An 18547-nucleotide genomic window follows, 5' to 3' on the forward strand; every position below is an offset into this window, starting at 1 on the left:
AAGAGCAATTGCAATAGCTCTACCTTTAATAATGCCGAGACCATTGCATTGTAAATGCTTGTTTATCAACTAGACCGCACAGTGTCCAACCAAAACGGAGGCCAAAGGAATTACTGTAGTCATTTAGTGCCAAATAAGTGCCGGCGCCTGGATGTTTCATTTCAAAAGCCTGAAAACAACATGAGCCCAACACAAAATCCTTAATTGTGACATCAAAAGTGTAATAAATCTATGTAAATAAATCCTCAGGCCCCCAGCTCTAGTTCCAATAATAATACTATGGGGTTGAGACGTGTGATCCATTTAGTCTACTGTCAGTCATTAATATTAAACTTTGACAAGATATCACACCTATTCAGCAATAAAAAGAAGCCGTTTGAGTGGAATAAAGATTATGAATAGCAAAGTTATTATGGGAGTAGGAAACAATGCCAAGAAATTAATTCGAAGTACAACCACTGGCGTACAGTGAGCAAACATAGTTGTTGATGTTGAAAGGGTTTGTAAAAGAAACTTAAAAAGACAACCTTTATAACAGACACTTTATTGCGGCTTCAGCCTTGCTGCTCACAAAATACCATCTATTTGATGCTTAATTTGTAACATTTTAAGTGCCAGTGCTCTGATCAGGAGGCCACTGCAGCTTGCAACAGACATCACACCATTCATCGCTGCCAAAACAACTACTAACCATCTCTCTCGCATGTAAATGCGACAGTTCAGATTATTCCAGGTACACAAAGCTAAAGGAATGGCTGGGGAGGCAGGCATTAGTACTTTTTTAATGTATATTGTTTTCCAGAACAACTGATATAGTGCTCATCTCTAAATTACAGGAGCAGCGCCAGCTTGTGGCAGACTGCCCTGAGTGCAGTGTTGACAATTAGGTGCCGGTGCCGAGCACCGGAAACCAATTAAGTGCCGGTGCTCTGGCTCAAATTAGGCACTGTGATTAACTTTGAAGTAAGTACAAGACGTTCGCCCACTAAAATAATTTGGGTAGAGATCAAAGCAGGAGAGCAGCCTAGACATCCTAACATCACTTAAAACCTACAACTGGGAAAAATCTGAAACAATGGTAGTTTTTGGAGTTTTCAATGGGAAGCAAGATGGCATGGAAAAGTATCATTTAAAGCAGTATCTAGGAGGGAGTGCATGTAAAATACTTCCAACAGAGAGAGAGAGACCTTTGTTGTTACTAAAGAGAAGATAAAATCCACGTATGAGGTAAAATACTTTATTTGGTATAAACGCAGATCAGAGTACCTCATAACAGTGTCTTCATTCTGGCCACGCAGGGCAGCCTGACAGACTTCTCAACACTCTAACAGACAGTATTCAGAATGTTCTAAGAATAAGGTCATGCAGGGGTGGAGGGAAGAAGAAAGGGAAAGGTTTGAATAGGTAAATCATAACAGTTACACAACCACTTCCACCTTTGAAAATGCGTAAATAAACTATTAAAAACTATAGTAGACAGAAGTTTGCCAGGACGCAAAAGATGCAAAAACACCACATTTTTCATGTGGGTGTTCTTCTCAAACAGAAAATATTTCAGAAGTGGAAATAAAAAGGAAAGAAGTTAGCTGGAAATACAGATATCCACTATTCTTTCTCCTGCCGATTGTGGTGGGTGGAAATCTACAAGTTGCACAGACTTCACATAGCACTACTGGAGATTTGTGTGAATTCCCTTAAAGTCAGATACCCACATAATCCCTAAGGAGTAATTTAGCATATGGCCATGCCTAACTTGTAATAAAATATATTTTTGATTTAACCCCATCTAGTGTGCATGGTTGTAAGGACATTTCCATTCCCCTGGAGACGGTGCTATTGTAAAAACATTCTACAAACAGTAGCAGTATTTTTCGGCTTCATAGTGGGCCTCCTCTCTGAATACATGAGATTTTACCTAGTTTAACTCTCCCTTTTCCTTTGTTAGAGATTTTTACATTTAGATTATATTTCGGTATGTCACAGAATATTGTTTCTATTAAATTATCCGAAAATTTTGCATATAACACGTTTTATTTTAAACCTTTTTTTTAAATAAAAATAGAAACATAATATGTGTATTTGTTCTTTTTTAGGTACAAGGAACAATTTTTCCAAACCCAAACTGCAATCCTCCCATGGATGCACAATTGCTGGCGGGTGCACTGCAGGGATTTGGTATGTACATTTCGTGACCTTTTCAACACGCAATTTTGTCAATTAATATTTCTAAATTGATCCGAATGAAAAGAGCAATGAAGTGGAAAATCCAGGAGACTAATGCACTATTCTATGAACATATTCAACAACATGCTTAATGCATTAGCTTCTTTACAAATTGCTAAGTACTATAAAACATGAGTTACTAAATTGCAGTAAGGATTTCAAAAACGCTCTTAATTTAACAAGCTTTAATGTTTAGGAAGGTTTGTCAAAGTTTTTTGTTGTGTTTATTGTTTATGGCTTAAAACACTCGCCCCTGTGTCAATCTCTGCATCTACTTTTTGAATAAATTATACATTTGATTCGCATTCAAACTTTGAGAAACGACTCATGCTGGGTACTCAATTGAGGGCGGGATACAAGGAAAGGCAACTTACAAAGGTCATTCCAACAGGAGGTGCCACCTCAAATACCATAAAAGGCCAAGGCCTGACTTGGAACCAAAAACAGCCCTGGCAATATATTCGACCGCTCCCCCTCCACCCTTCCCACGGCACCCAGTGGGGAGGCAAGTGCGAAGCACTGCTGCATAACAAAACCACAAACCCAGCACCAGTGGCATAACGAAACTTGTGCGGGCCCCCTGCAAAGCACATGGAGACAAGACACACTCAGGAGCTCTCAGTCCAGGGTACTGTGCTGGGGGGCACTGCTGATTTGCTACTGGGGGCCAATATTGCAGCATTGCAGCAAAACGGGCCCCCAGTAACAAAGCCCCCACCTCTCCAAAACCGGACCACACTTTTTCAGCCTTCTGGGCTCGCTACTACCAGCCCGTAAAAGCGCAAATGTGGACCAATTGCCTGGACAGGAGAAGCTAACTTTTGACTTCTCAACACTATTACTCAAAATATTTACTTCTTATTTTCTACTTCTTCTAGCCCTCAGCTGGTTTTTCGAGACTTCAAAACTAATATTTTTATTACTTACACTTTCTTTCCTTTTAGTGTTACTCCTGTACCCTCCTTTTTGTTTTGCTGTCTCGTTTTTCTTTTTTTAACCTGTTCCAACCTATTTCGTTTTTTGGTTGTTATTTTTCCTTTCTCTTTTTGGTTTTTGCAGTCTCACTACAGTCTGTTGCAGACAACATTGTATACATACTATAGAAAGTCAACCAATTCTGATAATTATATGGTTTTCTTGTCACTTTTATTTCCCTGCTCTTTGTTGGTAGCTTTCCTCCCTATTCTGTTGTTATCTTTCTGTTTTCACCAGGAGCTTAACTCTTTTGAACCTCCTTTTTGATTGTCTATGGTGTAGACTTTCACTGCTGACAACATGGGACTAATTTTTTATTTCTTTTTTAATGCCATTACTTGTTTAGCACTCCAGAGGAGTGCTTGTGTTTTGTTGTTCTCTTCCTCATTTGCTGCTTCCCAGTTCCCTTCTCCTTGACCTCCCGTCCCTCTCCATGTTGCTCCCCCTTCGCTCCCCTCCCTCATCTGTTGCTTCCTCCATTCATCCTCTAGTTTTTTGTTTTTTTCGCAATATTTTCCCTCCCTATTCTCTGGCTTCCTTGGTGCACCCCTGCTCCTCCCCGCTTGGCACATACTTCTCTCACAACCTCTCCCACTCTTTTTTGATATGGTAAGTTTAGCTTGTGTGTCTGTTGGTGCATCTTTCAGGTACTTCCAGCATCATTCAGCAAAAAAAATGGGGGTGAACAGGGCAAAAGGCTGAATTTCTAACAAGGAGCTGTACGCATCTCAGCTGATATGTGTCAAGCAAACAAGGCAATTGAATGAGAACAACATCCAGGTCTGCACATCGCCAACATGATAACACAATTGAACGGTGTCAGGAGGACGATAAAAACTATTTGTTAGAATTGGGCCTGTTGGACGTCTGGAGACAAAAGATGGGTACAAGGCATTGCTTTACTTTTCATAGTAAGAGACATTGCCACTTCTCTAGATTGGACTATTTCTTTGTTGATAGGATCATGGTGGAAAAAAATATGATCTATACATATATTACCAGCCCATATTTCTGACCATGCAGCTATGATTTTCTCTTTGGTTGGGTATTCTAGCCCTGTGAGCTCTAGATGGACTCTAAGGAGAGCCACTTTATCTGATCCTGAGATAGGTGGTGTGATAGAACAAGTATATAGGCAGTTTTTTAGGGACAACTTTGGTTCTGCCTCCCTAGATATCGTATGGGACACGTTTAAGAACTTTCTCAGAGGGGAATTGCAAAGCCAGTCTTCTGCTCAAAAAAGGGCTGAACGTTCAACTCCTTAGAGCCTTAGAGGGCAGAGTAGGCATACTAGAAGGCAGCCTGCTCCAAGCTGGAATGCAGTCCCCTGATGTCCAGGTAAGGTTGCAGAAGCAATATGAGGACGCAAGGATGAAATATAGGGTCTTACTTGATCAAAAATGTAGAGCCCAGTGGGATGTAAAGTCCATGCAGAATTTGGAACATACTCGCTTGGAAGGCCCGGTCAGACAGGTTGAGGAACTTTATCGAAAAGCTGGTTGTCAATGATAGGGGCGACACCTCAGGAAAGCAGGAGGATATGCAGGCCTGTTTATTTTCTCTTTTTTCCAGCTTATATCGAGAAGAGATCTCCTCTGATCAGGAGTACCTTAAGTGCTGGTTGAGGAAGTTTCACGTACCTAATTTAACAGGTGTAAGCTGCAAGGCTCTCGACGATCCAATCACTAAGGAGGAGATTTGTTTTAGCATAAGTAAGGGCAGGAAGGGCACTGATGCCCTTCCAAATGAAGTATATAGCCTTTTGATTGATGAGCTGATGCCAGTCCTGGAAGCCCTGTTTAATTCCATATATAGACAAGGTGGAGAGGTCCGTAAATCCTGGAAAGATGCCTCTATAGTCTTTATTCTAAAACCCTCTAAGGACCCGACTAGGGTGGACTCAGATTGTCCAATCTCTCTGCTCAATGCGGATTTTAAGACCTTTATGAGCATTTTAACTGGGAGATTGGCCAAGCTTGACCCCCCCAGCTTATCCATTCTGATCAATAGGGTTTTATCCCAAGAGGTATATACAGGCTCAAACCCAGTAGTTAATTTGCACGATAGGTCTTGCCATGGAACGATCTGTCCCTCTGGCTGTAGTGGCGTTAGAGGCTGCTAAGGCATTTGATTGAGTATACTGGGTCTATCTCTGGGAGGTCTTGAGCTCAATGGGGTTCGGCCCTAAATGTATTAATACAATTAAGGCCATTTATGCTGGGGCTTCGGTCAGGATTTTTCTTAATGGTACATTGTCCTCCAGTTTTAATATCCTAAGAGGTACACGGCAGGGGTGCCCTTTACCTCCTCTTCTCTTTGATATCTATATAGAGCCTATTGCCCAACAGTTGCGATTGGATACCTTAGTGGTTCCATTTAGCTGCTCGAATTATAGCTGCAAAGTCGCGCTCTATGCCGATGATTTATTAATTTATATGGCAGACCCTTTGACTTCGGTTCTGAGAGTAGAAGAATTACTGGGGGAATTAAGCTCTCTCTCTGGTTATTTAGTCAACACTGTCAAAACTGAGGTTATGTGTTGGAACATCACTGACTGGGAGAGGGAAGTAAGGCTCAAGTTTAGATATCTAGGTGTCACAATAGTAAGGGATATAGAGAAAATCCTACATTAGAATCTATCCAGGGTCTCTAAAGAGACTGAACGTTTAGTAAGTAGGTGGAGAAACCTTCCGTTGACAATCTATGGATGGGTTAATTTGATAAAAATGGTTACCCTTCCCAAACTAACCTATCTTTTTAATGCTATCCCTCTTGGATTGCCCAAACAAGGCATTGATAAAATCCAGGGGAGGGTGTTGAGTTTCATTTGGGCCCAGAAATTCGCTTTACCTGATTTTAATTGGCATTGTGTTGCCTTTCAGTTTAAAAATATTTGAATGCTTCTTGCAAAAACAGATGATTCCACTTGGGGGAACCTTTTGGGGGAAATGGTAAGGCTTTGGAGTGTAAAGGGTTTTCTATATAAATGTGGTGCTCCTAATTTCTTTAAGAAGGTTCGGCTAAATGTATTGGGAGCTGCCTTGGATCTTTGGTATGGACTCAGGAGGCGGTGGGGTATTCAATATTTTTCAGATTTTGCCCCAGTTTGGGATTCCCCAGAACACCAGAATGTTTCAAGGATGTCCTCACTGTTCCACTCAGAATGGCAGGGGTCTCAACTTGGTTGGACGTAATATCATCGGAAGGAGTTCACCCCTGGGAAGTATTGAACATCAAAACCAACAATGAGCTGTCCAGATTTAAAGTTCATCCAATTATCCCCCTGGTTTGTGGCATCTAAAAGGGATATTGGGGGTGACTATGAATTAGAGCTGAGCTGTCTCTTCAAGACATTATACTTAAGAACAAGGAAGTGGCATGGTGGTATGAAGGACTTTTAGTGGCAGAAGAGAGAAAGTGATTACCGCCTTATTCGGTATAGAGAGGAACCCTCCCAGAGTAGGGCATCGAGCCAATTTGGGACAGCTCATTGAAGACTCTCTACTCACGGTTAGACCTGCTAACTTGAAGCGAAAACACTTTTTTACTATCAATCGTCTTTATTTGACACCACATAAAATATCTAAGTTTGCACCTTAACCTCCCCCAAGTGTGTGAAGTCTGGCTGATTAGGTGCCAATGATGTTCACATTTTCGTTCATTGTCCATGCTTGAAGAATTTTTGGGACATTGTAGGACTAGCACTTAAAGGGATTTTCGATCATGAGACTAAATTAAATACAACTCTTATTCTTCCGGGGGATGATGGACCACCAACTTTGTTGGTAAGGCGGCTTCATAGAAGGTCGCTCTTTTATTTAATCCTTATTGCTAGGAGGGAAATCTGTCTGACCTGGATGGGCCCTTTTCCCCTGACAGCAGAGGATTGGGTCAGGGCTGCGGTCAGAATTTGTGGCCTCGATCAGAGAATAACAAAGAGCCCTGACCTATCTATCTGGTCTCCTTTTCTGGTTTGGTCTCGATCCCTGGGTTTTGACTATTCGTCCCTATGATTGCACCATCTCACTGACATAGGTGAGAGTTGAAAGTGGAATGGACCAGGGCGAGTGCTGTGACCGCTGGGTGGGCCATTAGACGCGGTTTTCTTTGCTTTGCAGACGCTTTTTGGTGACATGAGGGGAAAAAAATAATTGAACTGTGCGAAGGTCTTCTTTCGTCTTGATTTGAATAAAGGATATCATCAGTTGGAACTCAAGGATAGTTACATTACAACCTTTCAACACATAATGGTCTGTTCCTATACAAAATACTAAGCTTAGGTATATCATCAGCTGCAGAACTGTTTCAAGATGTCATTCGATGTATCACACAGCCTGTCATGAATGCGTTTGATTATAATGATGACATATTGGTTTCAGAGCTAAAGAGAGAGAGCACAATAAAGCTCTAATGCAAGAGTGTCGTTTACTTGCAGATGCAAGTTTCACTTTGAAAGGCGATAAATGTGAGTTCTATAAGACAAAGCTAAACTTCTTTGGCCATATCTTTTTTGCAAGGGGTATGACACCTGATCCAGATAAAGCGTGAGCGCTGTCAATTGCCAGTCCCCCACAAGATGTTTCCATGTTAGGTTCATTCTTTGGCATGGCCAGCTACTGTTCTAAATACATACAAGACTTTGCCACCATAAGTGCTCCGGTGACTTGACAGAATTGACAAAAAAGAATGTTTCATTTCATTGGTCATGTGATTGCAAGCAACTTTTCAACAGAATCAAACAAGCTAATGAGAGCGTTACTGAAATGGGATACTTTGATCCAAAGCTTCATACAGAGGTTGTTGTTGATGCTTGTCAGGCACAATCCTTGCACAGCACAGCAGACACCAAATGCTCGAAGACGAATTGTGGTGTATGGAAGCAGAAGTTTGACCCAAACTGAATATGCTTATTCACAACCTGAGAAATAAAGTTTAGCAGTAATGTGGGCTTATGAACATTTCCATGTATTCTTATATGGAAAACATTTCATGCTTGAGACAGATCATCAAGTATTGTTGACTATCTTTGGCCATCCAAAGGCCAAGATGCCACCCAGCATTGAATGTTGGAGTCTCCAATTACAAGAATACAAATTCACAATCATGCACTGTCCAGGGAAAGACCAAAACCCTGCCGACTACTTCTCAAGAGTGCATCTACAGTGCTATGGAACCCCTTCTAAGATGGATGAAACTTACATAAAGCACCACAGCTGCCATTTGGTTAGAACAAATTGTCACTGCCATGAGTCAAGATATTTACATATTAAAACTAAAAGATATTATTACACATCAGTCTTGGAACCAGCACACTCAACCTCTAACCAGTGAGAGTAAATACCTGAAGTTTAAAAATGTTAAAGATGAACTGTCCATTATTCAAGAAGGCATAATCATGAGACGTTTGAGAATTGTTATTACAGAGAGTCTTCGACAACAGATAACTGACGTGTCCCATGGAGGACATTGTGGAATCACTGCACCAAAAGGAGCTCTCCGAGAACAAGCCTGGTTTCCTCAACTCGATGAGAGAGTTGAAAGAGAATTGAAGACTTGTCACCTATGCAACTGCCTTTCCTCGAAAACCACTAGATGCATCTTAAACATGTCAGAATTGCCAAAACATGTATGGGAAAGAATTGGCATTGAGTTATGCCTGTTTTCCATTTATAGGACACCACTCATCCATAACTCAAGAAAGACTCATCAATAGATTAGACAGCATCTTTGCGACATGGGATGTTCCTGCGATCTAAAAATCTGACATCAGCCCACCTTTCAACAGTCAAGAATGCAGAGACTTCACCGGTCATCTTAATGTGAAGTATCAGAAGAGTACATGTTTTTGACCAAAGGCCAGCTGCCTTGTTGAATGTTTCATGAGTACTCTCAGGAAAACTGGCCAGCGCGCTGTATAGGTTGTCTGCTCAAACTCCTCACAATAGCTATAAGAAAGTGTTTGATGCAGCCTATCAGATTTACCTTTGGTACAGCAAATAGGAAGAGAGGGGCGGCTGGTGAGCTTTTAGGCACCCCCTCTTGATTTTCCTAGGAACACAGACTTCTGGCAAAACTAATGCCTCACGGTTCAATGGGGCTCTGGTATTTTGGACTGCTTATGAACTAAAAATACAAAATCATAGAAAGAAAACATTCCAGACAGGGCCAGCTTTAGCACTGGTGGCGCCTGGTGAGACAATGTTTGTTGGCGACCCCCTATGACCACTTCAGCTGCAGATTCCCTAATTTGCTGGAGGCAAAGAACGTAGCTGCAGGTGTTTTTAAAACCATAATATAGGTCGCCTCCACCCAAAGGCAGTCCCGGCGAGGTGGCACCAGTCGCACCGCCCTAGCGCCAGCCCTGATTACAGAACACCTAAGCCTTGGTACTGTATTTGTAATCAACTGCGAGAATCTACCAAAATACAATTACTGTCTATGTAGGCAGCTTGCAATGCATGCGAGGAGACAAATGACCGCTGGTAACTTAACAAGCAGCTTCCGTCCCCTTCCTGACCCGGAAAAAAACGATATGAGCATACTCACAATAACTGCAATCATGTTTCCGATCGGAACCAATTTTGTTTTCATAGCCAGATGAGAAAATACATCGTTTTAATTTTTCATGCTACACGTGCGAGGAATTATTTTATTCACTTACAGATAATGTTCTCTCCACTGCCCTTTGAATAAACTCATCATGATATTGTTAGAGCGATTTTCAGGGACAGCTGCACCGAACAGCTGTAAATGTTCCTAACAACAGGAATCTAAAGAGTGGTCTTGTAAAAGGGCCAGCTTCATTTCGTGCAGGGATTTGCACCTCGGCATATAACTTTCCGGGCTATGTCATTAAGAGCCTTGGATCCTTGTTCTCATCCAATAAAGCTTTATTTTAACTTTGAATTGATAAAACTGTGGAGGTCACTGTATCTTAGGTGCCACCCAATTCTCTGGAATGCTCATTCTGGAGCTAACTTAATCTCTTTCAAAGTTTCAAAGTTTGTACTAAGAAACGTGTTTTCCTAGACAGATCAGTCTCTCCTAGTGCTGACATTTAAATTCAGACAGTTGTTTCCACGATTTTATTATTTTCACGGCAACCTTGTACTTAGATTCCTATATTCCCCTCGTCTTCTTGGGAGAAAGAGTGTCTTCCGCATACATCTGGTATCAAACGCTGTATGAGATGCATGTTTCTGCGGACAGGCCCTCTATATATCATCCCTATTCCATTTTCAGCACTGATTGTAGGATGTTTAGCTACTGGACTTTGCAATAATGAAACTCGGCAGAAAGAGACAGCAGTCTTCATGAACTGTCAGAGAAAGGCATTAACTTACATTTTAGTGCTCAAAAACATGTTTTTAAGTAGTGGGTTCATAGGGTTTTTTTCTCTCCCCAAAGCTGTTAATGCTGTTAAGTTTTCTATGGTCACAATATAAGTTGCCCACTGATCTGTATGAGGGAACATCCTTGTTACTTATTAGCCTGTAAGAAAATAAAAATCACAAATTGTACTTGAATTCAGTACCAACCCGCTGGCTAATGATGCATTTGGCAGGAAGAGAGGGCCCCCTCCACTGTCGTCACATGTATTCCTGGTCACCTCTACTCTCCAGCTTCAAAGAAGGTTCCCTGTGCACTAACCTTTTGTTCAATACAAGAAAACAACATATAGCTAACACAATCACGTTACAACAAGGAAGCATAGAATGTGGCAGGGAAAGAGGATGTGAGAAGGGAGAGAATGTGGCCTAAGGGTTAGGGCGGTCGACCTCGGAGCAGGGGAACTGGGTAAAAGTCTCGGCAGAGACGCTCGCTCAACATTCTGTGATTCTGGGAAAATCACTTAAGCTCCCCATGCCGAACAAAAATGAATACTTCCAGTATGTAATTTAACTGGTGCTCATATAAAGCGATCTGATACCTCTGGGTCTAGTTAACAGTATATAAAAATCGTCAAAAAAAAGATCTTTCATAGTAACATTAACTTTCATATACACAGGTCGACAAACATTAATTTCAGAATAACATAGTCCACGAGCTCCAACTGCATTAAAATTGGTTTCACCTCATGTTAGACCTGTCTCCCTAAGGGTGGTTTTTTCCCAAATGTTTGCCTACACTCCTCTGAAATTTTGCTGAATTCGTTTTTAGTGCATTTAGACTATGTGCATTTTACTTCTGCTAACCAGTGAGTGCTAAAGTGCTTGTGCTCTCTCCCTAAAACATAGAAATGCTGGCATACACCTGATTGGCACATTTATCTTACTTATAAGTCCCCAGTAAAGTGGCATGTCATATCTTCATGGCTTAAATGCTACTAGTTGTTGTAAACTGCCAATTAGACTTGTCAAAGTAATCCCCTTGCCAAGTGTAAAGCTCCCTTTTCATTACATATAAGTCCCACCTAATGTATGCCTTAGACAGCCCATAGGGCAGGGTACATTGTAATTCAAAACGTTGAACAAGTATTTTTAAGATGTATATGTCCCAGTAGTGAAAAACATACAAAATAATTTTTCACTACTATTAGGCCTACCTCTGCCATAGGATAATACTGAGTAACCTTATTGCATTTAATATGTGATAACTTTTGTTTGGGGGCAGGTGGAAATGTAATTATTGACGTCTTGGTAAAATTGGATTATAAATCCCAATTCTGAAAATACCACTTTTAGAAAGTTGGGATTTTCTTGTCCTAACCATTTGGTGCCTGCAGCCTATTTCTTGCGTCACATGACTAGGTATGTCAGGCAATTGGTCTTTATGTATTCCTCCCTGACAGCCACACAATAGAGGGACTGGGTGTTGGCAGGCTGGACCATGCAAGGCAGGATGTGCCGGGGGACTGTGCACATCCCTACTTGGAATTCAAAAACAATGCCTCAGGTCACATACAAAGCCTATTGTGACTGCAGACAGACTGGGGCCAAAACAGGGAGACAGAAAATTCCAGTCATTTCAGTACAGAGAAAACTCAAGAAGTTTCTTTTACTTCAAACCTGACATCAGGTATAACAATAGGACCCTCAGAACAACTCTTCAGTTACATTCTTGACATGCAAAGGGAATCTTGCAGGCCTGCTGCATACTTCAGATGACTGTCCTGCTGAACCAAGAGTACTGCCCAGCTTCTTGAAGCCTGCTCTTTGCCCTCAGAGGACTGCCCTGCTGCTAGGGACCTACTTTCCTGATTGAACCCAAAGACTTCCAGAGTTACTCCAAGGGCTAGTTGGCTGTACTCCTGATCAGAGCCTCAGGAACAGAAAAGGCTCGAACCATCTTTAATCCACACCGGCACCCAGCCTGAGTGAGTCCTGACCCCCAAATGGTGCCTCTACAGCCCTGGACCCCTGGTAGTGCTAAAGGGGCCCAGATATCCCAAATACAAAACCAGGGACTTAAAACATTTTCTGACAAATAGTGTTCTGAGAATAGAGAACAACTGCTTGCCGATCCCCCCAGGGTTAATCGCCGGTCAGTCTGACTCTGAGCCAGCTCCTGCAACATTCTTCTCCACAGCACAAACCTGTTCAGCAGCTCCACGCAAAAGGGTCATCCAGATTTGTGGAGACCTCTTTGACTACAGCCTCCAGCTTCATCCTGCTGGATATTTTTGACTTCCATAAAGGAGACTAAGTTTGAATGCAAAACTCTTCACTGCAACTTCAACCAGCGGCTTCCTGGTGAAGACACTTCCGGCTGACTTGCCCCTCTGAACTTTACATTCACCTATTTATTTTTACAGAATGTGTTCAAGTCAGAAGGTCAGCGGAGACTTTGTGTGTCCAAACTGTGCTCCATCACCGTCTGCCATAACTTTCCACTTTGCCCTGTTAACAGACTAGATGTCGCGATTGGCTCTTTGACCTTTTATGTGCTTTTTTTTCACTTAAAACTATAAATATTCAAAACTCCAGTTCTACTGATTGGATTTTTGTTGTTTCGGCATCACATAATTTATTAAGATTCCCTCTAATTTCCTAAATTAGTGTAAGATTTTTCTTGTGTTGTGGATTCACTTTATTAATGATTAAATTCTGCATAAATACTTCTCACGTTGCCTCTAAGTTAAGACTTTTTGTGATTCGCCCCGACAAGGACTTTGGTTGATGCTTGAATAGGGCTTCACCCCCTCAACCAATAACCCAATTTCTGACACCTAACAGAACTCTGCTCTCCTCACCACCAGATGCAATCCGATGTCTACTGCTATAGGTATATAAATTCTTCATTGTTTCAGCAAAATTGCCTTAGAAGTACATTAAAATACAACATTAAAATGACTTGTTAATTTACTGCTATCAGTAAAAGAAGACATCTTTACACACAATCTATCACTCTATCTCCCTCTGCTTTCATCAGTAACAACAATATACCCTATGCCTCGCCCACCCTGGCCATTTATGGGAGGTGGGATGGGGTCATCGGGGGTTTAGAGCCATTGGGGTTGGTTTTGGCACATCTATCACTCTCCCAAGCTCCCAGTGGTTTATCACAACAGACGCAGTGGGCAGTAAGTAAAAGGAGAGACAGGAAATAAAGATAGAGGTGTGGGAAAGAGACCGCTAGGAATGAGAGAGAGGCTAGAGAGGTCAGAGAAAGAAAAAAAAAAGAAGCTAGAGAATGCCTATATTGAGAGAGAAAGATAGGGATGGGGAAAGGTATTGGCATGGGTTTTGAACTTTTTTCCCAGGGCTTCTTTTTGGTACTCAGCTCAACTATACCCTTTTCCTACAAAGCAGTGACTGTTCTTTCATCCAATCCTTCAAATTCGTTTTAGAAAGTTGAAACATTCTTGTCCTAACAATTTGTGCCTCTTGTCTGTTTCCTGGCTCTAATGACTGTGAATGGCTCTTCTGTTGAGGTTTGTGTATTCCTTCCAGATAGTAATACAATAGGGGATTTGGTGTGAACAGGATGGTTTGCGGTCAAGCTGTACTCCGCCCTACTTACATTTCAAGGAGCTTTGCCTCCTGCACACACAAAGGAACCTGACACAGGTCTTTTGTCTCCTCAAACTTCTTGAAGCCTTGACAGGAAAAAGGAAGGAGATTCCAGAACCAGCTGTAGGAGAAGTATAGGGAATCCCCAGCTCCAAAGGTTGACTTCAGGATTAAATATGGGACCACCTGAGCCACCCATCAGTACACTCCTGGAATGTGAATGTTCCAGAAAAAGCATTGTCTTGTTCCAGAAAGGGCCTGGGCCCATTTACTTAGGAATTCTCTGATGACAAACTCTCGATGTTCCTTTTTTGCAGCATTAAAGTGTAAAGGGGAACAAGAAAATTCCGCAAATAAAAATTAACCTACAGTGTAACCACTGTGGCTACACAATAACCCAGGTCGACAACCAAATGAAGGTTAGTCAATATGTATGACTAATTCAAAAATAGATGGACATACACAAATCTCAACATAAAGATATAAAATTCATAGGAAACAGAAGGAATCCAAATATTTGGAAAAAAATGACTCTATCGAGCAAGAAAAGGACAACAAGTTCTATAATTACTACATAAGTAATCAAGAAACAAAAATGAAAAAATATTCCTGCATCAGTATTTCATTGGAGAAAAGCATTTAGTCCTATCTAACCTTACTCTTACCCTAAAGTGGCATCCCTATTTAGAATTTAGATCAAAAGATTATGCCCTTGCTACAATGCATCATATACCAAATCTAATTCAAAAGATGTCCCATAATGCTTTTCTCAGAAGATTTCCACAATGGTCTCAACGTGAGTTTTTGCCGCGGGAATCCTGATCGTGTTGCCGCCATCCCCCGGGACACACAGGCCACGCCCACTACCATCTGGCCATGCCCACCGCCACATAGGTATTTAAAGCGCGCTGACTGGCGAGCGCGACACAGAACACCCTGACCTCCTGAGGCGGAAAGCCAGGAGAGTTGCTCGCTGTTTTAAAAATTTGGATTGTGTATTTTTGTGATTTTAAACAAAACTTACCTCACTCTCCCTTGGGCACTACCGCGCAGTGGGTCAGAAACGCTGCCGCGGGAATCCTGATCGTGTTGCCGCCATCCCCCGGGACACACAGGCCACGCCCACTACCATCTGGCCACGCCCACCGCCACATAGGTATTTAAAGCGCGCTGACTGGCGAGCGCGACACAGAACACCATGACCTCCTGAGGCGGAAAGCCGGGAGAGTTGCTCGCTGTTTTAAAAATTTGGATTGTGTATTTTTGTGATTTTAAACAATACTTACCTCACTCTCCCTTGGGCACTACCGCGCAGCGGGTCAGAAACGCTGCCGCGGGAATCCTGATCGTGTTGCCGCCATCCCCCGGGACACACAGGCCACGCCCACTATCATCTGGCCACACACCCCCTCTCATACCTACTTCCTACTTATTATGTGCATCTTCCGGACGCGCAGCGGGCACGCCGTTTGCGCGCCGAAGGCGCGCCTAAGGCAAGCCCGTCTGCGCCCGTCCACGACCAGACCGCGTCCGCGGCCAGACATGCTGCCGGCGAGGATGCACATAGGGGAAGGATCGTGTGGTCACGGAACAATCTTAGGTCTCTTAACAATGGGGCAATTACCTGCTCTCATAGGATCAACCTTGATACCACCACCCTCCCTCGTACTTGTGGAGAATGTGGGACACTACTTAGAGCGTTGGACGACGCAAGAGTAGAAGACCCCGCCAACCCAGAGCCACTGATCAGCAGGGACTTCAGAGCAGGCCTGCTAAACTGTAGATCTCTTGCAAAACACGCGGATGAAATTTGGCTACTACTGGAAGAGCATCAATGGGATGCACTGTTTCTAACAGAAACCTGGCTAAATGAAGAGAATATTTCCTCTATCGCACTAGCAGTACCCTCCGGCTATAAAATATGCTTAGCCAACCGGACAGGCGATAAAAGAGGGGGGGGTGTGGCTGTTATCTTTAAAGAACAGCTCACACTCAGTTCCTCAGCCCCCACTCCGAATCCGGGATTTGAGGGGCTCCATTTTTGCTTTCAGGTGGGCCATCAACTATCCCTAGCGGGATTAGTGATCTATCGCCCTCCGGGTAGGGAAGATCACAATCTGACTTCGCTACTGGATACTATCATCCAGAGCTCCCTCCTTCATCCCCAATTTCTTGTGGTTGGAGACTTTAATATACATATGGACAGGGAGGACTGTGTCCCCGCTGATATATTGAGGTCAACACTGAACACAGCCAATCTAAGCCTTCTAAACGCAGGCCCCACGCACAGAGCAGGCCACACGCTTGACCTAATTTTTTCTAACATCGATAAGGCCGTCGCTGACCCTCCGCTACCACTGATATGGTCAGACCACTCCCTGATCCCATTTCAATTAAAGTTAGCGGCGGACAAACCTGGGTCAAGTAAACGCTCTTTTATGAAAAGACAGTGGAAGAAACTAACCCCTGCTTCCATGGGTCCAGTTCTAGCCCAGAATATGCCCACCCTCACCTGTAATGCCGACATAGATGCTCGGATGCTTAATGACTGGGTTGGGAATATGGTGTCCTCAATCGCACCGGCTGCACTAGCTATATCTAAACGCAGTTCGCCGTCGGCTCCCTGGTTCTCGCAGGGCCTTAGAGCTCAGAAGTCCGACTGCAAAAAGCTGGAGAGGCTCTGGAGACTAAACTACGATCCTCTAAATAAAGCCAGATATAAGGTAGCCTCCAATAAATTGCACAAAGCGATCAGAAAAGCAAAAAAACTGTTCTACGCGGACTCGATTCTGAAAGCAGAACATTCAAGTAAAGAAACATTTAAAATAGTACAGTCCTTCCTCAAACCCCGCTGTGTTGAGAGGGAGATACACCCGTCAACCTTGATGTGTAACAAGATCTCAGACTTTTTTGACTCAAAAATCAAACTAGTCTATGAGTCCTTTGGGCCAGATAAGAAAACTCAAAAAACTGATCTAGCTGAAACAGTATCAGATTGTCCGACCTTGTCAGAATTTCAGCCCATAACCCTGGACACGGTCTTGCAAGAATTAAACCGATCTAAATCAGGCTCACCGGACGATCCTTGCCCGCCAAAAATATGGAGCACCATAGCTGTTTTTGTAGCCCCCACAATCCAGCAAATATGGAACACGTCCATCTCCTCCGGGATTTTCCCGAATGTCTGGAAACATGCCACTCTTCTCCCACTAAAGAAAAAACCTAACGGGGACCCCCTGGACCTGAGTAATCTGCGCCCAATTTCTTTTTTGGCAGCTCCAGGCAAAATGCTTGAGAAAGCAATCCAGCGCCAACTTAACAACTTTATTGAAGAGAATAACATACTGCATGAGACACAATCGGGCTTTAGACCCGGTTTTAGTACAGAGACAGCACTAATCGAGGTGGCAGAGTCGGTGAGGTGGTCGATGGATTCAGGAGACTCAGCAATGCTGGTGCTCCTGGATCTGTCGGCGGCTTTCGACACGGTCGACCACGATAGATTGCTGTCACGCCTGGCTGAGATAGGCATCCAGGGTCAGGCTTTGGGCTGGCTTCAATCATATCTGTCCCAAAGAACACAGAAGGTGGCGCTGGGGACATCCTCCTCAACACCGAAACCCCTTAGTTGCGGCGTCCCTCAGGGGTCTGCTCTCAGCCCTTTGCTATTTAATTTATATGTTGCCCCTCTGTTTACGTTGATTGCCAACTGGGGAGTCAAAGCAATCTCATATGCTGATGACACCCAGCTGGTGTTCCCGTACTCAGAGGTGTCGGAAGCGTCCTTTTTGAGTTTCAAAGGTTGCCTTCAAGATATAGCCTACTGGATGAACACAAACAGACTGAAACTTAACGCCAATAAGACAGAAGTAATTTTTTTTGGCAAAGGCCCACCCCCTCCCTCTGATCTTTGGTGGCCGACGGAGATGGGAGAAGCTCCCTTACCCAGCCATGCGGCTAAAAACCTGGGAATTCGGTGGGATGACAAGCTATCCTTTACATCCCACATCCAGCAAACAGCTGGCAACTGCCTATGTAAGCTAAGGAATCTACGTAATATTCTAAGACTCTTACCGGTAAATTGCCGAAAATCTGTAATCCATGCCACAGTAACATCTAGATTGGATTACGCTAACGGCTTGTACCTGGGCCTACCCAAATACCTGGTACGGCGATTACAACTGGTCCAAAATGCGGCTGCGAGACTGTTAATGCGAATTCCTTTCAAGCATTTGGTCTCTCCGCATCTCCTACTACTTCACTGGCTACCGGTAGCTAGCCGAATTAAGTTCAAGGCACTCACCCTGGCATACAGATCGTTGTATGGTACTTGCCCTAACTATCTGAAAGCCCGATTACCGAGATATACTCAAGCCCGTTCCCTCCGATCTAACAGT

General features: G+C 43.1%; 1 protein-coding gene across 2 annotated transcripts in view; it reads left to right on the forward strand.

Moving 5' to 3' along the window:
* Nucleotides 1-2096: 2096 nt before the first annotated feature.
* Nucleotides 2097-18547, forward strand: part of ANXA10 (annexin A10) — a 343058-nt gene continuing 326607 nt past the window's right edge. The window contains exon 1 of one of the 2 annotated variants that reach the window (XM_078677668.1): nucleotides 2097-2175. In XM_078677668.1, the coding sequence (XP_078533794.1) occupies nucleotides 2136-2175 (40 nt within the window). In that variant the 5' untranslated portion in view covers nucleotides 2097-2135. The remainder of the gene's footprint in view (nucleotides 2176-18547) is intronic. The other variant, XM_078677669.1, reaches the window with a different exon arrangement.

The sequence above is a fragment of the Lissotriton helveticus genome, chromosome 2_1, assembly GCF_964261635.1.
Source record: "Lissotriton helveticus chromosome 2_1, aLisHel1.1, whole genome shotgun sequence".
In the NCBI taxonomy this organism is placed as follows: domain Eukaryota; kingdom Metazoa; phylum Chordata; class Amphibia; order Caudata; family Salamandridae; genus Lissotriton; species Lissotriton helveticus.